The 17,250-nt window shown below is 42.9% G+C and overlaps 1 protein-coding gene across 5 annotated transcripts in view; it reads right to left on the reverse strand.

Annotated features, from left to right (window-relative positions):
* FAM107A (family with sequence similarity 107 member A) overlaps positions 1 to 17,250 on the reverse strand; it is a 219,807-nt gene that overhangs the window by 15,423 nt on the left and 187,134 nt on the right. For all 5 annotated transcript variants that reach the window (XM_056524483.1, XM_056524487.1, XM_056524486.1 and 2 more), the window contains one exon: positions 15,696 to 15,870. In XM_056524483.1, the coding sequence (XP_056380458.1) occupies positions 15,696 to 15,870 (175 nt within the window). The remainder of the gene's footprint in view (positions 1 to 15,695; positions 15,871 to 17,250) is intronic.

A 17,250-nucleotide genomic window follows, 5' to 3' on the forward strand; every position in this document is an offset into this window, starting at 1 on the left:
TTTCTTTATATGCATTTTTTTTCATAGAAGTTACAGCTTCCTTTATCCTGATTATTTAAACTTGGAATATTGGGAAGTTGGGAAAATGCATCTCTCTTGAGAAAGGAGTCGTCCAAGTCCAACCCGCTCTCCCCAGATGGCTGGAACCAGTTTAGTCTAGCTCAGGCTAAAGACCAGAAACAGTCTGTCTGCCTCAGCTAGCTCACATAAGGAGAAGAAGGATTAGGCATAGTTCAGTATCTTTGTAACCAGTTAAAACCTACTATTATGCAAATAACCAAACCCCAGTCCTGCCAGCATATCCATGACCAGTTCAAGTTCACCCAGACCAGCTCTGGGTAGGTCATGGTGATCACAGCCTTGTGTGGGATCCCACAGGTTTTCCCCATATCTCCAGTACATGCCAAGAGGGCATTGGTCTCAAGTATTCTGTTCCTGCTCTGAGAGAAACAGAAGAGAGAATAGCTGAGCAGGTCATCTTGTAAGATTCCACTCAGAGTTAGTGCCATGTGGCTTACACGTCATGAACATCTGGATCTTATGCCCTGTGATAGGAAATGCCTGCACACATCTTCTCAAGTATCTTTACCACAGTTGGCCAACCGATGTGGACCCTGCTTGCTAGAGGATTATCACTGGAGGGACTACTATTTTCAGATGCCCTGGACTGCTCCATCCATCCCTTCTTTTGGGTACTCCAGATCTTTTTAGGTCTCTCCAGAGACCTGGGTTTGTCACTAGACGATGCCTGTGTTGTCTTGGCTATGTATTAGGGTTATTGTCTTGTTGGAATGTGAAACTTTGGCCTAGATTGAAGTCCAGAGCACTCTGGATCAGGTTTTCATTAAAGGGGTATTCCAGGAATTTTTTTTTATTTGACTATGCTGCAGGGGCTGTAAAGTTAGTGTCATAATATAGTTAGTGTAGTTCATAATATATTGAGTACCCCTGAAGAAGTCGCCTTGTAGCGACGGAACGTGTGGGGCTTCACTGGCCCCGTCCGGCCTCATCCTAATTCATTTGTCTGACCATCTCCATTCCGGCCGCAGGGAAGAGTTGATTGACAGGTTGTATTGCTAGAGGGATTGGCATTTGTTACATAGGTATTCATGCATGTTACGTATTATTTACATAGGGCTTGTGCAATCGCAACTAGTGTATCCTATTTTTGGTCTATATGTATTTATACTCTTTGATGTTATTAACTCTGTGTAACAAGGTTCCCGATTTCTAGCTATTTTACAGTGTTTACTTGCCTATCCCAATTCAGATCTATTACTATCTTAACTCACTTGCGGCACGGATGGTTGTTCCATATATGTGACATCTCAGGTTCTGGACGGGCACCATACTAGTTGAGGGGGTTCATGGCCCCTCGCTAGGACTGGGTTGTGGCTCTTAGGAGTCTTTTAATTGATTTTAGAGTATCTCTCCACATTATCATGTATGGCATGAATTTGGTGTGTTATCTATTTAAGTATATCTTGGTGTGCTTCTTAGCTTATAGTTTGTCTTCTGTTATTCTCTTCCTTGTAGTTCATAATATAGTGTCTGTACCTGTGTGTGACGGTTTTCTCACAATTCTTATTAGGGATCGACCGATTATCGGTTTGGCCGATATTATCGGCCGATATTCACGATTTTGGACGTTATCGGTATCGGCAATTACCTTGCTGATAATCCGATAATGCCCCCCCGCCGCACCCCCACCAACGCACCGTGCCGCACCCCACACCGCCCAGGCCAGAGACCGCTGCGGCCACTGCCTCATTGCCTACCCAATCCCCGGTTTTATAATTACCTGTTCCCGGGTCCGCGCTATTTCTGGCTCCTGCGGCGTCCTGTGTTACGCTGTGCGCTGCGCAATGACAAGTGACGTCCTCAACGCGACGTCACCGTCAGTGCGCACAGTGACAGCTCAGGAGGACGGCGCCGGAGCAAGAAGTAGTGCGGACCCCGGGAACAGGTAATTATAAAAAACAGGAATGGGGGAGGCAATGGGGCAGCGGCGGCGGCGGTCTCTGGCCGGGGTGGTGCGGTGGGGGGTGTGGGGTGGTGGGGGAGGGGTGGTCGTGGTGATAGGACTCAGGACAGGCAGGGGGAGAGAAGCGGGTGGCGGCGGCAGTCTCTGGCACCGCAAAAGCCGCTGCAGTTCATTGATTTAAAGTGCCCGCTTTAAATCAATGATCTGCAGCGGTGTCGCCGGGGGTGGGGGGATAAATAGCCGATAACTTATACCGGTATAAGTTATCGGCTATCGGCCCTAACCTCCACAGAGTATCGGTATCGGCCCTAAAAAAACGATATCGGTCGATCCCTAATTCTTCTGTGATTGTCACCCCACTATTTATTTTTAACAGCATACAAAATTACTGTTGTCTCAAATTTTTCCCAGGTTGCAATGCGGCCGAGACCTGACTCACTAGTCAGCTGATGACAGGGAGCCTGTCTGCTTCAATGGGTGGAGGGATCGCTTGGTGGGAGAGAGATCAATCTGCAACTAATGCAACAGCTGGAGGCACCCTGATTGAAAACCACAGGTCTGCAGCTCATTTATGTTTCAATGGGTGGGGTGGCTGATTTGTGGGAGGGAGGAAAATGGAATTGTGGGATTTGTAGTCAAAAAAGAAAAGTCAAACAGGAAATACCAGTTCACAAAAAGCTAGCCACAGTGTTATGGTGATCTCATGGCATAGCCATTTATCCCCAAGACAAGCGCAGATCCTTCCTAAGCATGTCCATTACTGTCTGCCAGGTATGTACTAAAATCACCTTATGGTGGATAACCCCTTTAAGGAAAAACTCTGTACTTTGCTTCATTCAGCTTTTACTTAACCCTGACCAGTCTCCCTGTCCCAGCTACTGACCCCCACAGCATGATGCTGCCACCACCATGCTTCACTGTGGGGATGGTATTGGGCAGGTGATGTGCAGTGCATGGTTTCCTCCAGAAATGATAATTAGAATTAAGGGCCAAAGAGTTCAATCTTGGTTTCTTCATACCAGAAATTCTTGTTTCCCATAGTCTGAGTATCCTTTTCATGCACCTTTTTTTTACTAAAGAAAGACTTCATTTTAAGCATTCTGCTATGAAACACAGTTTAGTGGATTGCTGCAGTGATTGTCGACCTTCTGGAAGTTTCTCCCATCTGTATGCAGATCTTTGGAGTTTAGCCACAATGACAGTATGGTTTTTGGTCACCTTCTCCTTTACTACATAGCCTGTTGAGGCAGCCAGCTGTAGGAAGACTACTGGTTGTTCATATTTTTTTTTCAATATAAGGGCTCTTGGGAACTTTCAGTGCGGCAGAATTTTTTGCATCCTTCTCCAGATTTACGCCTCCACACAATCCCGTCTCTAAACTCTATAGGCAAATTTCCCTCCTCATGGCTCAATTTAAAGCTCTGATATGCATTGTCAGCTGTGAGATCTTATATAGACAGGGCTGTGTCTTTCCAAATCACGTCTAATCAACAGAACTGACCACACGTGACTCCAATCAAGGTGTAGGAACATCTCAGACATGATCAAGAGAAATGGAAAGCCCTTTGAGCAAGAAGGGTCATAGCAAATATATATGCCCATGTATATTTTTTCTTTTTTATATAGTTCCAAAAATGTTAGTTTTTAACATTGCCATTATGGAGTATTTAGTGTAGAATCATATGGGAAAACTATTTTTTGTTATTTTAGCACAAGGCCTCAGCATAATAAATATAAAACATTGAAAGGGTCTGAATACTTTCCAGATACATTGTATATTTCTTTTTACACTTTTTAAGATTGGATAACCCCTTTGAATAGAGAAATTTTTGCTGCCTAATTCCACCACTAGAAGGTGTTTATGAGGTGTTTAAGGTTCATAGTGACAAAACTGTATATTATCCCTGTACGGAGACATCACTGTGTATAATATCCCTGTACTGTGATGTCACTGTGTATATTAACTCTGAACGTTGCATATTAACCATGTATTGTCACTCACAGTACAAGGTAAATATGTACAGTGAGATTAAGGTACAGGGTTAATATACACAGTGATATCACGGTACAGGGATATAATACACACAGTGATGTCACAGCACAGAGATAATACACACAGTGATGTCACAGTACAGGGTTAATATACACAGTGATATCACGGTACAGGGACATAATACACACAGTGATGTCACAGCACAGAGATAATACACACAGTGATGTCACAGTACAGAGATAATACACACAGTGATGTCACAGTACAGAGATAATACACACAGTGATGTCACAGTACATGGATAATACTAGGGATGCACCGATATATCGGCAGCCGATACATATCAGCCGAAAATAGCTATTTCGACAAAATGCCGAAACAACAAAAAATGTGCCGATAATGACCACCTCCCCTGCCCGCCCACAGCACAAGTTACAAACATGGCCAGTGGCAGAGGCACTCGTGGGGGGTGCAGGGGGGGGTTGCGCTATCCGGGATAGGATTAGGAATACTTCTTTTTATGTGCCCGGGCTGGCTCCTGTGTGTGGCTGCAGGCGGGGGCCGGCCAGAGCATATAAAAACTAATACTGTGTACTAAAAACCAGGGGGCCTCCAGCTGTTGTGAAACTACAACTCCCAGCATGCCCGGACCGGCAAAGTCTGTCCGGGCATGCTGGGAGTTGTAGTTATACAACAGCTGGAGGCCCCCTGGTTTTTAGTATACAGTATTAGTTTTTATATGCTCTGGCCGGCCCCCGCCTGCTGCCACACACGGGAGCCGGCCCGGGCACATAAAAAGAAGTATTCCTAATCCTATCCCGGACATCCCTGTGTCCCAAAAAATCTTTTCGGGACATAAGGATGTCCGCCGGTCACTCACCATTCCCCGGCGTCCTCCTGCGATCCTCCGCTTCTCCGCCTCTATGGTCGTACGCACGGGACGTCACTGACAACCATAGAGACGCAGGAGGACCGCAGGATCGTCGCAGGAGAACGCACGCCGGCCGGGGCCTGGTAAGTGACCGCGTCATCTTCTTCAGTGTTCCGGTCACCGCTCCTCCGGTCCCGGCACCTACTGCTATGGTCCATAGGCCATAGCAGTAGATGTGACCCCGGGCCGGAGGAGCGGTGCCCGGAACACTGTGGGGGCAGCAGTACAGACATACAGCCTCCAGCCAAACACTGTATATGGCTGGAAGCTGTATGTCTGTGGGGTGGGGGAACTGCTGACCTAATGGGGGGGGGAGCTGCCTACAAATGTGGGGGGAGCTGCCTAATATTGTGGGGGGGGGGGAGCTGCCTGATATTGTGGGGGGGGGGGAGCTGCCTGATATTGTGGGGGGGGGGAGCTGCCTAATATTGTTGGGGGGAGCTGCCTGATATTGTGGGGGGGGGGGAGCTGCCTGATATTGTGGGGGGGGGGGGGGGAGCTGCCTAATATTGTGGGGGGAGCTGCCTAATATTGTTGGGGGGAGCTGCCTAATATTGTGGGGGGGGGCTGCCTAATATTGTTGGGGGGAGCTGCCTAATATTGTTGGGGGGAGCTGCCTAATATTGTGGGGGGGGAGAGCTGCCTAATATTGTGGGGGAACTGCCTACTTTTGTGGGGAACCTGCCTACTATTGTGGGGGAACTGCTGACCTAATGTGGGGGGGAACTGCTGACCTAATGTGGGGGGGAGCTGCCTACAAATGTGGGGGGGGGAGCTGCCTACAAATGTGGGGGGGAGCTGCCTAATATTGTGTGGGAACTGCCTACTATTGTTGGGGGGAGCTGCCTACTATTGTGGGGGAAATGCTGACCTAATTTGGGAACCTGCCTACTGTTGTGGGGGAGCTGCCTACTATTGTGGGGGGAGCTGCCTAATATTGTTGGGGGGAGCTGCCTAATATTGTTGGGGGGAGCTGCCTAATATTGTTGGGGGGAGCTGCCTAATATTGTTGGGGGGAGCTGCCTAATATTGTTGGGGGGAGCTGCCTACTATTGTGGGGAACCTGCCTACTATTGTGGGGGAACTGCTGACCTAATGTGGGGGGGAACTGCTGACCTAATGTGGGGGGGAGCTGCCTACAAATGTGGGGGGGAGCTGCCTACAAATGTGGGGGGAGCTGCCTAATATTGTGTGGGAACTGCCTACTATTGTTGGGGGGAGCTGCCTACTATTGTGGGGGAAATGCTGACCTAATTTGGGAACCTGCCTACTGTTGTGGGGGAGCTGCCTACTATTGTGGGGGAGCTGCCTACTATTGTGGGGGAGCTGCCTACTATTGTGGGGGAGCTGCCTAATATTGTTGGGGGGAGCTGCCTACTATTGTGGGGGAGCTGCCTAATATTGTTGGGGGGAGCTGCCTACTATTGTGGGGGAGCTGCCTACAATTGTGGGGGAGCTGCCTACTATTGCGGGGGAGCTGCCTACTATTGCGGGGGAGCTGCCTACTATTGCGGGGGAGCTGCCTACTAATGTGGGGGAACTCCCGACCTAATGTGGGGGAGCTGGCAATCTAATGTGGGGGAATCTAATCTAATGAGCGGAGCGCTGCATTTTACCAGAAGACGGGGAGAAGTTATTTTCGGTATCGGTTTCGGCCGGACATTTTTTTTTTATTTCGGTTTCGTTTCTGAAATTTCCATTTCGGTGCACCCCTAGATAATACACACAGTGATGTCACAGTACAGGGATAATACACACAGTGATGTCACAGTACAGGGATAATACACACAGTGATGTCACAGTACATGGATAATACACACAGTGATGTCACAGTACAGGGATAATACACACAGTGATGTCACAGTACAGGGATAATACACACAGTGATGTCACAGTACAGGGATAATACACACAGTGATGTCACAGTACAGGGATAATACACACAGTGATGTCCCAGTACATGGATAATACACACAGTGATGTCCCAGTACATGGATAATACACACAGTGATGTCCCAGTACAGGGATAATACACACAGTGATGTCACAGTACATGGATAATACACACAGTGATGTCACAGTACAGGGATAATACACAGTGATGTCACAGTACAGGGATAATACACACAGTGATGTCACAGTACAGGGATAATACACACAGTGATGTCACAGTACAGGGATAATACACACAGTGATGTCACAGTATAGGGATAATACACACAGTGATGTCACAGTACAGGGATAATACACACAGTGATGTCACAGTACAGGGATAATACACACAGTGATGTCACAGTATAGGGATAATACACACAGTGATGTCACAGTACAGGGATAATGCACACAGTGATGTCACAGTACAGGGAGAATACACAGTGATGTCACAGTACAGTGATAATATACACAGTGATGTCACAGTACAGGGATAATACACACTGTGATGTCACAGTACATGAATAATACACAGTGATGTCACAGTACAGGGATAATATACACAGTGATGTTACAGTGCATGAATAATACACAGTGATGTCACAGTACAGGGATAATACACAGTGATGTCACAGTACAGGGATAATACACAGTGATGTCACAGTACAGGGATAATACACAGTGATGTCACAGTACAGGGATAATACACACAGAGATGTGTACAGCTGGTATCTACCACTATATGGTCAGTGTAGGTTAGAATATAGGTCTTTGTATAGTGAATTTTATACAGTAACAATTGGCTTTAGTCAGTCACAATAGTAGTTGTGGTCTTGATGTGAAGGTATTATGTTTTTCTTGCTGATAACACACACAACTTACAGTGGTCACCTGTGCTTACTTTTTTCTGGAGGGACCATTTTTTTGTACTGGTATTATTAGTAATTGGTCTAAATATACAGGATTTGGTCAGTAACAGTATGATGGTGATATGTATGGTGATAATATTTCTCCTTGTATACTGGTATTTTGGTAATATTGGTCAGTATACAGGATTTGGTCAGTAACAGTATGATCGTAATATGTATGGTGATAATATTTCTCCTTGTATACTGGTATTTTGGTAATATTGGTCAGTATACAGGATTTGGTCAGTAACAGTATGATAGTAATATGTATGGTGATAATATTTCTCCTTGTAAACTGGTATTTTGGTAATATTGGTCAGTATACAGTATTTGGTCAGTAACAGTATGATAGTAATATGTATGGTGATAATATTCCTACTTTTATACTGGTAATATTGGTGATTGTCATCTCTGTGTACTGGACAGAATTTGCCATGGGGTTCATAGGACACTAGTTACACCCCACAGAAAATTATGTAGGGCCTCATGTTTGGGTTTCGCCTAAGGCCTCACAAAGTCTAGAGCCTTCTCTGTATATGAGCTCGCTAAACACTTGTAATAGATGGAAGTCAATAATAAACTACCATGCAGTGAACTCCTATATTCTTTTAGAGGCTGCAGGCAGACAGAGTATCCTTCTATATTTCTATGGGGGAACAAGAAATCCAGAGCTCTAACTGTTGTAGAGATATACTGTATAGAAAAACTAATTAGCACAGAATGTTAGATCTAAAAATAACATTGTGTTAAAAAGTGGACAGGGTTTCCTCAGCTCATGCTAATGTTGTTATCCTATTTTCTACACCAAAATGTAATACCTCAGTATAAGGATATGCTCTACTAATGCGTCCGATGCCATGCAATGGCAGGATGCAAGGGCTAATGGCCACATGATGAGGCCAGTAAATCCCAGTTCCAGCTTCATGCAGAAACTGCAACATTAGAACAAACCGCAAACAAAGTTAGAATATTTCCACCAAATATAATTATTGTCCATGCAGCTGAATCTGAGAAGCAACATTGTGCAGCTATAATTTCCTGTTACTCTTAACCCCTTGGAGATCTAGGGTTTTTCCGTTTTTGCACTTTCATTTTATTCCTCCTCACATTTTAAAAACCATAACCCTTTCAATTTTGCACCTACAGACCCATATGAGGGCTTATTTTTTTGTGCCACCAATTCTACTTTGTAATGACATCAGTCATTTTATCCAAAAATCTACGGCGAAACCCAAAAAAAAATTCAAAAATCATTGTGCGACAAAATTGAAGAAAAAATGGCATTTTGTAATTTTTTGGGGCTTCAGTTTCTACGCAGTACATTTTTCGGTAAAATGACACCTTATCTTTATTCTGGAGGTCCATACGATGATACCCTACTTGTATAGGTTTGATTTTGTCGTACTTCTGGAAAAAATCATAACTACATGCACGAAAATGAATACGTTGAAAATTGTCATCTTCTGACCCCTATAACTTTTCTATTTTTCTCTGCACGGGCCGGCATGAGGGCTAATTTTATGAGCTGTGATCTGAAGCTTTTAGTGATACCATTTTTGTATTGATCGGACTTTTTGATCGCTTTTTATTCATTTTTTCATGACATAAAAAGTGACCAATAATACGCTATTTTGGACTTTGGAATTTTTTTGCGCATACGCCATTGACCATGCGGTTTAATTAACCATATATTTTTTATAGTTCGGACATCTACGCACGTGGCGATACCAAATATGTTTTTTTTTTATTTACACTTTTTTTTAAATGGGAAAGGGGGGGGGGGGGGTGATACATTTTTTTATCCACACAGGTGCTGTTGGCAGCATGCAAGACGTCCCCACCCTCAGTCCCCTTTTTTTTTTTCTACAGTCACTCTCAGGGTATCCCCCTTTCTTTAGGATACCCTTCACGGCCGGGCAGGCACACCCCAGGCCTAATTCATGCAAATGGTACTCTACTCACGGTACATGTAACCCGTCCACAAATGATCTTTATCACCTTTTTTTTTTTCACTTTTTTTATGCAGTGTTATAGCTCCCATAGGGACCCTCCTGATGTGTCCTAGCTGATCGGGACATTGCGATTTCACCGCGATTGTCCCGATCAGCCCAACTGTGCTGCCGGGAGTGATTTTTAACTACTTTAGACACGGCGATCAACTTTGAACGCCGCGTCTAAAGGGTTAATAACGCGTGGCACTGCGATCAGTAACGCGCGCTATTAGCCACGGATCCCGGCCTATGTCGCTGGGTCAAGGCGTGGCCCCGCGTTATATAAAGGGAGTGGGCAAAGGGCATACAGGTATGCCCTTTGTCCCCAACAGGTTAAGCATGCATTCAGCGCAATTTCTTGTGAGAACAGGAGCATTTTTGCTGAGTGTTTTGATACGTTTTGATACTGGCCAAAACTTACATGTGAGTGGGGTTGTTTTGGCAGCAAGCTCATGGTTTTGTGCAAGTTCCAGTTAAATGAATGGGACAGTCATACAATTTTGCAACAAAACCTGCCATGTGTGAATAAGCCCTTAAAGGGAATCTGTCAGCGGCAATTCACATTCCAACCTGGGACCCTGGTAGATACTTGTTATGACGAGGAGGAGTGCCATTTCTCAGCACTCCAGGGGTTTGGGAACGTCTCTTTGATACTTGGAGGCATAGATTAGTACAACAGAGGACTCATGCAACACTACGGCAGGCCCATTATGGCTCAGTAGAAAACAAAGCTGTAATGTATGCATAGTGCAGAGTATGCATAAGCATTATACATTCAAGTGTAAAATTGGGACATAACTGGTGATATATAGGAGGAAAATTATCAAAACCTTTACATAGGCTTTTTTTTTTTTAAACAAAAGAAGCAATCTGATTAGTTGTTATTGGCAACTGGTCAACTATTCCTCTGCACAAGTTTTTATAAATCTCCCCGATAATGAATATTTATATACAACATATTTATATGAAAGAATCAATACAATAGATACTGTAAATAAATAACTCTTTAATTATCTATATATATAAAATTGCTGTAAGGTATAAGGTACAGTATATGGTATGTCCCAATGCTATTACCTTTACAAAGGTCCAGCATACACCTCAGAAATGCACGAGTACATCTTAAAGAACAATACAATGTTAATGCAAAATCAAGAACAAACATTAGGAAATACTATAACAAACAATAAAATAAAAGGAAGCAGAGCACAGCTTGTTAGAGATGCCCCATTACCAATGCCAGTCTACGTCTCAATGCCTTACTGCACCTCTGTACCATTGGGAGGAGGAGCAGGCTGTAATGCATACTATATGAGGTCTAAGCCATGTGTCTCTGCTGCTGGTAAATTTGAGTATAAAGGTTACTTGTCGGACAGGATTCCCTGGTGACCTTGTCGTCAGACTTCTACCTGACTTGTAAATGGAGAGTGATACTGAGCTAACTGCTGTTCTGGGATAGAAGATACTGTTAAAATGCTGTACTCAAGGGCAAGGAATTGTGTCCTCTTATGAGATCAGTAACAGTAACAAAGGTGGAGATATTACGGCTACAACATCTATCACCCGTATCTGATCTTAAGTCTCCATAGGGTTATTGATCTATAAATCTAAGCGTACTGCAGAACCACAAGGGGTCCTAGGGTTGCAGCTGTAATACAGATGATAAAGTGTATTCAGATGAGCGATATTCTGCTATCACAATCCCATCATTGGAAAGAAGGTAACAATTTACAAAAAAATTATAATTCTACTTAGCATCTAGTACAAAACTGAAAAAAAAAAAAGATATATATACCCCTTCTGTGAAGCACATATATATATATATATATATATGTGAACATGAGCATTCATTAATTCAGAGATTCAAGATCCATAGAGATCTAAAGGTGGCCAAACACTTCAAGTTGCTGTTGGCCAACAGCTATCTCTCCAATTCTCCATTACACGTGTCCTTTATGGAGAGGGGTAAGCCCCAGCCAGATAGCTTTGGTGGAGGTCTATCTCTCCCATAACAATAGGGTGGGGCAGCAGAATCCAACATACTCATCCCTTCTCTCCTCCAATATCACTTGTTGGAGGAAAGTTGGGAGGCATCCATATGCTTTAGAGAATTGATCGAACTAGACAGGTTCGGCCAACTTTTATCTAGGTGATACAGCAGATAACAATTATAAAGCTATGATATAGTAAACAAATAGAATAAGCAAGACAATCATATAAATGATCATTACCTTAAGCCCACATTTCATAGTTATAATATTTTGAAATAACAATAATGCCACAGTGTCCTAATAATACAGCCATATGCTGTCTAAATAACATTGATACACAACAGTGCCTAAGTTTCAAACTTAGCATCAGATTAGAATTAAAGGGGTACTCCAGTGGAAAACTTTTTTTTTAATCTGGACAGTTCCTAAAATGGACAGAGATGTCAGCAGAGAGCACTGCGGTCATGATGTCAGCAGAGAGCACTGTGTTCCAAAAAGAACATAATTTTCTCTGTAGTATTCAGCAGCTAATAAGTACTGGAACGATTAAGATTTTTTAAAAGAAGTCATTTACAAATCTGTTTAACTTTCTGGCACCAGTTGATTTAAAAAAAAAAGTTTTCCACCGGAGTACCCCTTTAATATTTAAAGATTGATCACCTACAAGTGGCGCTAGAGAAACAGCTTTCTTCCTTGTGGTATGGGAGCTATTTTACATGCTTTTCCTAGCTTTGCTTAAAAGTCTCCCTACCAGGTCTATCTCTGAAAAATAGTAACTTCTTAAAGGGGTATCCCAGCTTTATACATCTTATGGGGTTTGCTATAAGCCACCAAACATAATGGAAGAAGCAGAAGATCAATTACTGAGGCAAATAAACAAGGCAGCAAATCAGAATAATGTGATAATAATGGGGGACTTTAACTATCCTGGTATAAACTGGGAGACTGAGTCCTGTGAATCTCATGAAGGAAACAGGTTTCTGACTATAGCTAAAGACAATTATCTGTCCCAAATGGTGCAGGGCCTGACCAGAGGGGGCGCCCTACTGGACTTAATATTAACCAACAGACCTGACAGAGTAACTAATGTGCAAGTAGAAGGATACCGAGGAAATAGTGATCATAATATAATACATTATAGCTTGTTCTTCAATAAGGGAATCTCTCAAGGGGCCACAAAAACATTGAACTTAGGGAAGGCAAAGTATGATCAACTCAGAGAAGCCCTTAACAATATAAATTGGGATAATGTCCTCAAAAACAAGAATACTGACACTAAATGGGAGACTTTTAAAAATATCTTAAATTCTCACTGTAAGATGTATATACCTTATGGGAATAAAAGGGTGAGAAATAAATGAAAACCAATATGGATGAATAAAAATGTTGAGGGGGCAATAAATGCCAAAAATAAAGCATTTTAACTACTATAACAGGACAGAAGTGAAGAAGCATTAAAAAGCTATAGAGAAAAAGGTAAAATATGTAAAAAACTGATAAAAGCAGCAAAAATAGAGGCAGAAAGACTCATTGCCAAAGTGAGTAAAACTAACCCCAAAATGTTCTTTAACTATATAAATAGCAAAAAGGTTAAAATGAAAGTGTTGGCCCTTTAAAAAAAACGATCAAGGAGAAATTATAGACAGGGATCAGGAAAAACCAAATATATTAAACAAATTCTTCTCCACTATATTCACTTAGGAAAATTAAATGCCAGGTGACATACAGCAAGATAAGGTAAACACCCCAGTACAGGTCATCTGTCTAACCCAGGAAGAAGTACAGTGCCGCCTACAAAAAATCAAAATAGACAAATCACCAGGTCCAGATGGCATTCACCCCCGTGTTCTAAAGGGATTAAGTAATGTAATAGATTTTATATTTAAGGACTCTATAGTGACAGGGACTGTTCCCCAGGACTGGCGCATAGCAAATGTGTTGCCAATAATTAAAAAGGGGTCAAAAGGTGACCTCGGCAATTATATGCCTGTTAGTTTAACCTCCGTTGTATGTAAATGGTTTGAAGGTTTTCTAAGAGATGCTATTTTGGAATATCTTGATAAAAATAAATGTATGACCCCCATATCAGCATGGCTTTATGAGGGATTGGTCCTGTCAAACTAACCTGATCAGCTTTTATGAGGAGGTGAGCTCCAGACTGGACCAGGGAAAATCGCTGGATGTTGTATATCTGGATTTTTCTAAAGCATTTGATATGGTGCCACATAAAAGGTTGGTGCATAAAATGAGAATGCTTGGACTGGTGGAAAATGTGTGTAAGTGGGTAAGTAACTGGCTCAGTGATAGGAAACAGAGGGTGGTTATTAATGGTACTTATTCTTATTGGGTGATTGTTACTAGTGGGGACCACAGGGGTCAGTCTTGGGTCCTGTTCTATTTAATATATTTATTAATGATCTTGTAGAGGGTTTGAATAGTAAAGTAACAATCTGTACAGATGATAATAAACTCTGTAAAGCGGTAAACACAATAGAGGACAGTGCACTGTTACAAATGGATCTGGATAGATTGGAGGTTTGGGCTGGGAAGTGGCAGATGAGGTTCAACACTGATAAATGTAAGGTAATGCACATGGGGAGAAAAATTCCGGGCTGGGATTATGTATTAAGTGGGAGAACACTTGGGATGACTGATGTGGAAAAGGACTTGGGAGTCTTAGTTAACAGTAAATTTAGCTGTAGTGAACAGTTTTGGGCAGCTGCTGCCAAGGCAAATAAAATCATGGGGTGCATCAATAGGGGCATAGATGCCCACGACAAGGAAATAATTCTACCGCTGTACAAATCACTAGTAATACCACACATAGAATACTGTGTACAGTACTGGGCACCAGTGTACAAGAAAGATATAGTGGAGCTGGAGAGGGTTCAAAGACGGGCAACTAGGGTAATACGGGAAATGGGAGGACTACAGTACCCAGAAAGATTATCAGAATTAGGGTTATTTAGTTTAGAATTTTTTTTTACCTCTAGTATGAGGGTTTTTTGCCTTCTTTTGGATCAACTCAGTAGTGACTCATTAGGGTTATAGGTTGAACTTGATGGACTCTGGTCTTTTTTCAACCTTATGAACTATGTTATCCCCTATCCAATGGACAGGAAATAAGATGTATGATTGCAGTGGCCCCACCGCAGGGGCTCACAGTGCAGCCCCCGGCATTCTGTGCCGGGCGCTGCCTCCAAGATGTGACATCACGGCCACGCCCCCTTGTTATGTCACACCACACCCCCTCCATTCATGTCTGGCGTGACATCACGAGGGGGTGTGGTCGTGACGTCACGTCTCGGAGGCACGTCTTTGGATAGGGGATAAAATGTATAGAGCTGAAATACCCTTTTAATGCCTATAGTTAGACTCTGATATGAATCATCTTTAAAGGAGCAGTCCAGTGGTGACCCAGTGATGAACAACTTATCCCCTATCCTAAGGATAGGTGATAAGTTGCAGATCGCGGGGGGTCCGACCACTGGGGCCCCCTGCGATTTCCTGTATGGAGCACTGACAGCCCTTCGGCAATCTCCGGCTCTGCCATAGAGATGTATTGAGGGGGCGTGTTGGCCGACGCTTCGTGCGGAGGTCGACACCCGCTATCTGGCCGGAGAGCCTGGCCCCCGTACAGAGAGATCGCAGGGGGCCCCAGCGGTCGGACCCCTCGCAATCTCAAACTTATCCCCTATCCTTAGGGTAGGGGATAAGTTTTTGACCACTTGACTACCATTTTAAGGGGGGTGGTGGAATCCTTAGATGGTGGAGGCCCTGGGGCATTTGCCCCTATTGGCCCAGTTTTCTCTAACTCCTTTTCAATTGTATCCATGCATTGTTTACATTCACTTACAATGGATTTACCAACCACATCTGCATGAACTTTGTTCCAAGCATCTACTATTCTCTCATATTTAACTGCATTTTGTTATTTGAGTTGAGATGTAAATAAAAAAACGTACCTCCGATGGTTCATGAGCAGTTCACGATGGAGTTCCTGGTGACTTCTAGATGCTTTTACAGGATTCAAGAGTTTCTTGGGTTTGATAAGTTCAGGGTTGGAATCCAGATAATCAGGATGAGACAGAATACTTCCTATATCAGGGGGCTCCCTCTGTATATCTGAGTACATGGAAGCTGCAGGTAAAAAAAAAAAACACAACATAATGATACAAATGTTACTGCAAAAATAAGAGATTGCAGGAATGGATTTCCTACTGAAAAAGTTTAGTGTGCTGATCTTATTACCCAAGAATGGGGAGCTGTATGATGAAGGCCCTGAGGGTTTCCACAAAAATATAAAGGAAAGACAGATTTTCAATATGTTTGTGGTAACAAGTCCTATTAGAAAGTGTTGAGAGTTTGACTACTTGTAGAAAGTAATGAGAACTTTCTGAGCTACTTTATGAACAAAGTTAATTCCCCAAGAATTTGATCTCTATGTGAAGTCGGTCAGGTGCACATTTATTCTAGGCCAAAAGGCCTCCAGGGTCTTGGAATGTAAAATAAGGAATTAGCATACATTCACTGTGTCCTATAAAATGACACATCAATTCCTGGTTAATATTAACTTGGTAACTGTGTTGTATAGACCAGGGTTTTGAGAAATGAAGCAAGGGAAAGAGGAATCTGAAAGGAGGAAAGAAATGAAGAAAAATGAGGAAATGGATACAGTGAGACAGAAGAAAAATAAACATAAAATTATAAGGAAGGAAATTAAATGGGGCATAAAGATTAAAGGAAAGACAGAATTACAAAGTAGAATGGATGTAGCAAACGAAGTACAGCTCAAAGTTGAAGACCTTCAGCTATTATCTAAACCTGCCACAAAGGCCATTTCACTAAGGACTGTCTGGTTCTTTTCTTTTTTTATCATTTACTTCAAAATTAAAGCTGGACTGATATAGTTTTACATTCTAACTTTTAAAACGGTGCCCCTTTAACATTGGCAGAGGCTTAAAGGGATTAACTCTGAAAAAAAAAATGTTGTGCTCAGACTAATTACTTTATTCGGAAGACTAGATGGACCGCATGGGTCTCATCTGCCGACACATTCTGTGTTTCTATGTAAAACCTAGGTGATATTTAGATGGATGTAAAAGGTTTCAAACAGAAATTCATGGGATAGCCTCATTAGGGATTTGGAATTTCAAAAATTTTAAGTGCAACGGTCATATTGAGGCAACTTATTTACCACAGACCTTCTTAACAATCACCATTTCTTTCAATCTCTACAGCACTTAAGAATTCCTCCATCTCAAAGAAAGTCTTCTCACATGTAGACTCCTTGAGCTGCTCCTGTAGTGACTGGGCAGAGTACTTATTAAAGAATGCAAAACAGGTGTGATAGATTAACCCTTTCTCTACTCCAAACCACCAGAGAGAGGACACCTCTGTCCTTGATCCCCAGGAATGTAGACATCAAAGGGGTACTCTGCCCCTAGACATCTTATCCCCTAACCAAAGGATAGGGGATAAGATGTCTGATGGGGTCTCACCACTGGGGACCCCCACAAT

This window comes from Hyla sarda, chromosome 6, assembly GCF_029499605.1.
Source record: "Hyla sarda isolate aHylSar1 chromosome 6, aHylSar1.hap1, whole genome shotgun sequence".
In the NCBI taxonomy this organism is placed as follows: Eukaryota; Metazoa; Chordata; class Amphibia; order Anura; family Hylidae; genus Hyla; species Hyla sarda.